General features: G+C 46.3%; 1 protein-coding gene across 1 annotated transcript; it reads left to right on the top strand.

Annotated features, from left to right (window-relative positions):
* Nucleotides 1-722: 722 nt before the first annotated feature.
* Nucleotides 723-2574, top strand: LOC142785046 (uncharacterized). Its single transcript, XM_075883471.1, has one exon. The coding sequence runs from the start codon at nucleotides 740-742 to the stop codon at nucleotides 2003-2005; it is 1266 nt and encodes a 421-aa protein (XP_075739586.1). The 5' UTR covers nucleotides 723-739; the 3' UTR covers nucleotides 2006-2574.
* Nucleotides 2575-5329: the final 2755 nt, after the last annotated feature.

Below are 5329 nucleotides of genomic sequence, written 5' to 3'. Positions count from 1 at the left end.
TTCGATCCCTCCCATGAGCGGTGTGTCTCTTTTTTTCTTTGCGCTGATACCTTTGGAAAAATGTTCTGACGGTGGTGAGAGTGGAGCACGACTACCTCCGTGACGCAATTGGCTAGCGCGTTCGCCTGTTAACCAAAAGGTTGGAGGTTCGAGCCCTCCCGAGAGCGGTGTGTCTCTTTTTTTTCTTTGCGCTGATAGCTTTGGAGAAATGTTCTGACGGTGGTGAGAGTGGAGCACGACTACCTCCGTGATGCAATTGGCTAGCGCGTTGGGCTGTTAACCAAAAGGTTGGAGGTTCAAAACCTCCCATGAGCGGTGTGTCTCTTTTTTTTTCTTTGCGCTGATATCTTTGGAGAAGTGTTCTGACCGTGGTGAGTGTGGAGAACGACTGTCTCCGTGGCGAATTTGGCTAGCGCGTTTGGATGTTATTCAAAAAAGGTTGGAGGTTCGATCCCTCCCATGAGCGGTGTGTCTCTTTTTATCTTTGCGCTGATACCTTTGGAAAAATGTTCTGATGGTGGTGAGAGTGGAGCACGACTACCTCCGTGACGCAATTGGCTAGCGCGTTCGCCTGTTAAGCAAAAGGTTGGAGGTTCGAGCCCTCCCGAGAGCGGTGTGTCTCTTTTTTTTCTTTGCGCTGATAGCTTTGGAGAAATGTTCTGACGGTAGTTAGAGTGGAGCACGACTGTTTCTGTGGCAAGTGCCACTTCCGGTCACCGTAGTGTACGGACGTGGCGGCATGAGCTCCGGCGATATCGGAGCGGCATCAACGGCCCAGCTCGGTCGTGGTACCAGGAACATGGACGAATCGTCACAGGATTATCAGATTATTTTGCCCCGACTGCCATCAAATGATTCAACGCTGCATACTGTCTTTTTGCACGCCGATATCAAGGCGCGGCCGTATCGCGTTGAGGATTTCAGGGACGCTCTTATTCGTTTGGCTTTGCTTCCCGAGGTTGTTGCCTTGGGGGCGTACCAAATGAATCATGTTTGGGCCATCACTTTCAAGGACGAGGAGGGCAAGAAGAGAATACTCGCTGCTGGGGACATTGTGGTGAAGAACCAGCGCTGTATCACTATCGACCCTAACCACCAGGATACGAAGCTGAAGATACACTGGCTATTGTTTAACGTTCCTGACGACGAGGTGAGGGCAGCGTTGGCTCCTTATGGCAAGGTGAACGAAATAGTGCGAGAGCGCTGGCGCGTGTATGGATGCACGGACAAAGGCTCTTCGACGCGAGTGGTGAGCATCAGGCTCAAAGCTGGCCTCACGGTGGATGACCTCCCACATCAGTTGCGGATTGCCGGAGACCTCACGCTAGTTGTCGTCGCGGGAAGAGCACCGCTATGCCTGCGTTGCCGCGGAACAGGTCATATTAGGAGGGATTGCCGAGCCCCGCGTTGTACAGTGTGTCGGCGTTTTGGGCATAATGAGAGCGGCTGTATGAGAACATATGCAAGTGTAGCAGGGCCCGCGGGGGGCGAAGAACTTTCCGAGCATCACATGGACGAGGCTGAAGCAGAAGAGCTGATAGGGGCGCGTCGGGAGGAACCGAAACCCAAGTTGACGCCCCTTACGCCACGCCCCACAGGTGCTGAGACGACGCTTAACAAAGACAAGGGTTCTACAAAAGACGTGCAATCCACGAGGAACACACAAGATATAACGGCGCTTGCAGCACAGGAAGAAATGTCGGAAAACATGGACACGTCAAATACATGTAAAAGGCCCAGGGAAGACGCGGAAGGCGAGAAGGCTGCTACAACGAAAGAAGTGGAACAACCACCGGCCAAGGCGATGAACGTGCGCCGTAGACCGGCACCTAACATCCTCAGCGAACGTCGAATAGCCGAGAACCTCCCACCAACCCAGGTGCAACAGACACAACCGCCGCAGCAGCAACCAGTGCCGAATCAGCAGACATTGCATCAGCGACTGACAGATCATCAACAGAAGGGGCCTTCAGCGGGGCCCCCTGCAGATCAAAAGCCCCCGTAAGGTGGGGGTCTGGATTGAGTGACACAAGTATTGACCCGGCGGAAGCACCAACAAATGGAGCGCAGTGGTGAAGTGTGCATAATGTGCTGCGTGAAACGTGCGCGGCGCTCTACTTTTGTGATCAAAAGAAAGGGGACCTATCAGACCATATCGAACCTTGGACCTGATGGTGATAAAGGAGCATCAGAGGTGAGAACCATGTGGCCGGGACGGCCATTCACGTCCTAATGGCTATGAGCGTCGAAGCAGAATTGAGAGTTGCGACTCTCAATGTCAGGGGACTTGCCGCTCGACGAAGGCAGTATCAATTAAGTCGTTTGATGCTTGAACGTGATCTCGATGTTATTGCCATTCAGGAAACAAAAGTTGAAGGGCAAGATCAGACTGACCGAATGGTGTCCCCTTTTAGAGCCCGGTATGATGTGTGTGTGTCTCATGCCGTTGGGATGTCGGCGGGTTGTGCACTGTTCCTTAAAAATTCTATTGGTATAGTTGAGGAGACTGTAACTGTGTCTAGTACTGGGAGATTCATAGTTTGCGATTTTACATATAATAATAAAAAATGGCGAGTTGTCTGTGTTTACGCACCGAACAAAGAAGTTGAACGTAAATTATTGTTTGAGAATTTACAGACTTTTCTTAGCTGTGGCAGGATTGTCATTATGCTCGGCGACTTTAATTGTGTTTGCAACCCTCAGGACAGAGCAAAAAAAGCAGCCATAAAAGACCAAAGTGCAGCGCTACTCTGCACTATTGTACAAGATTGTCATCTCGAAGATGTTGGTGATGTGCTCTCTGCAGAAGAGCACTTCACACACTTTCAGAACGAAAGCCATGCGAGGCTAGACAGGGCCTATGTGTCAGTAGAGTTAATGCGAGTATGTTCGAATTATGAAGTAAAAAGTGTGTCTTTCAGTGACCACAGTAATGTTCACTATAGGGTATAAAAAGAAGAAGACACGCTTTAACTGGGACGTGTGGAAATTAAACGACTTATTATTAAAAGATGAATTGTTCGTTGAAGCTGTGCAGGATTCCATTAACAAAATGTTAGCTGAGCCTCAAGCGAACGTGATTGAAGCCTGGGAGCGTTTTAAGGAGGTAACAAAGATGAAAGCCATAGAAAGATCCGGTGTGTTACATAGAGCCAAAAAGGAAAAAGAAAAAGATTTGCAATGTCAGTTAGACTTTGCATTGAGTCTAGAAAGTAAAATGCCAGGAAAGTACACAAAAGAAATAAGGCAGTTAAAAAACCAATTGGAGGCAATTGACATTGAAAAATATAGAGGTGCGGTGATAAGGGCACGTGCAGAAAAATTATCTCTCGGCGAAACACCAACAAAGCGTGCACTTGGGGATGAAAAAAGATACGCCAAGCGAAATGAAATCAAAGCGATTGCAACTGATAGCGGTATTGTACGTGAAGCGACAGCAATTGAGCAAGTATTTGTTGAATATTTCCGAGGCTTACTTGGCCGAAAAGTGAAGGCAGAGGAAGGGTTTGAGGATCAGTTTCTGCATTTGATACCAAAGCTCTCTGATAACGAGAGAGAGCAGCTGGAGATAGCGATTGAAGTGTCCGAAATAGAAAAGGCTATTGACGACCTAGCGGCTGGCAAAGCACCGGGACCTGATGGATTTGGTGCCGCATTGTACAAGACTTTTAAAGGTGTTATTTCTGTTGCCTTACATCGTGTCTTCACGGAGGCTATAAGATTAAAGGTTCTGCCCGGCTCATTTAAAAAGACGCACGTAATACTCATACCGAAAACTGACGACCCCAAAAAATTATTGTCCGTCAAGTCGTACCGACCAATCAGTTTAGCCAACACAGACTATAAAGTGTTTATGAAGGTTCTTGCAGGCAGGTTGCAAAGAATGATGAAAATACTAGTTGGACCACACCAGACTTGTGGTATAAAAGGACGCACAATAAATACAAATGTTCATGTAGCGAGAAGCGTGCTGGAGAGTTGCGATGTGTTTGGTAGCAAGGTTGCAATGTTGCAATTAGATCTGGAAAAAGCCTTTGACCGTGTAAATCATGATATCCTTTTTTTGATACTAGAATATGTTAATGTAGGGTCTGTTATTTTGGAAGGGGTAAAAATGGCCTATAGAGAGTGCTTTACGAGTCTTGTAATTAATGGGCGACTTACTGAAAGCTTTCAAGTGACAAACGGTGTGCGGCAAGGTGATCCCATTTCGGCTTTATTATTTGCAATATATATGGAACCTTTCTGCATGAAGATTATTAGCAATGAAACAATAAAAGGGTATCAGCTAATGAACAGTGAAGTTAAAATGCTAACATATGCCGACGATATTGCCGTGTTTTGTAGCGATAAGGAAAGTGTCAGTGAAGTGATACGTCATGTGGACTATTTTTGCAAGATGACAGGCAGTGCAGTAAACTGGGACAAATGCCTAGGCTTGTGGCATGGTTCTTGGGAGACCACCCCACAAAACTTTGCAAATATGAACTGGTCACTTGTACCGACGAAGTATCTCGGAGTACCCCTCCAGCATTACAAAAACACGGATGATTACTGGAAAGAGATATGTGAGAGCACTCGTGAGAAGACAAGAAACTGGGGTGGTAGGGAACTTTCTATGTTTTCTAGAGCGACTGCATGCAATTGGTTCATTGTTTGCAAAGTATGGTATGTTCTGCAGTTCCTATTTATGTCAAGAGCAAATGTGCAGAAATTGCATCGAGTCTTAGCTGTGTTTGTTTGGGGGTCGGTTTGGGAGCGTACGAGTCGAACAAACTTATTTCATTCACTAAGAAATGGTGGTTTAGGATTGGCTCACCTCTTCCTCAAGCAAATTGTGTCTAGATATATTTTTTTACGCGACCAATGTAACCCGTTTGTGAGAACATTTCTACAAATTGTACTTTCTAATAAGATTCCTGATTATGTGGTATCAAGTATGTCTGTGAAATGTAACCTACGTGGATATTTAAGAGAAGTTATAATGGCATATGAAATACTGAAAGTGAGATTTTCAATGGAATATTTATCTGTTGTAAAGAGAAAACGTCTTTACAGAGATTTACGTGACGTAATGCTGCCTCAGCCTATCTACAGATCAGTATACCAGGTTGGTGCTGAACGTGACGTATTGAAGAGAGTGAAAATGATGACCGTACGCGCAAGTGCAAAGACATTTTTTTTTCAGCTGCACAGCGGAACATTGCCCGTAAAACCATGGTTGCAAGAAAAGGGTTTCTTTGTTCCGTGGTCGATGGACTGCCTTATCTGTAAGAAACCCGAGACTGTCAACCACATTTTTCTTGATTGCTGGGATGCTGTTTTTCTG

Source organism: Rhipicephalus microplus, unplaced genomic scaffold, assembly GCF_043290135.1.
Source record: "Rhipicephalus microplus isolate Deutch F79 unplaced genomic scaffold, USDA_Rmic scaffold_17, whole genome shotgun sequence".
NCBI classification, from domain to species: Eukaryota; Metazoa; Arthropoda; class Arachnida; order Ixodida; family Ixodidae; genus Rhipicephalus; species Rhipicephalus microplus.
Note: the sequence above shows the minus strand (reverse complement) of the source record. Positions and strands in the feature narration are given on the sequence as shown.

Bases quoted from the DNA above. Each gene is read 5' to 3' on its own strand.
- LOC142785046 (XM_075883471.1), top strand. From the start codon at position 740: ATGAGCTCCGGCGATATCGGAGCGGCATCAACGGCCCAGCTCGGTCGT.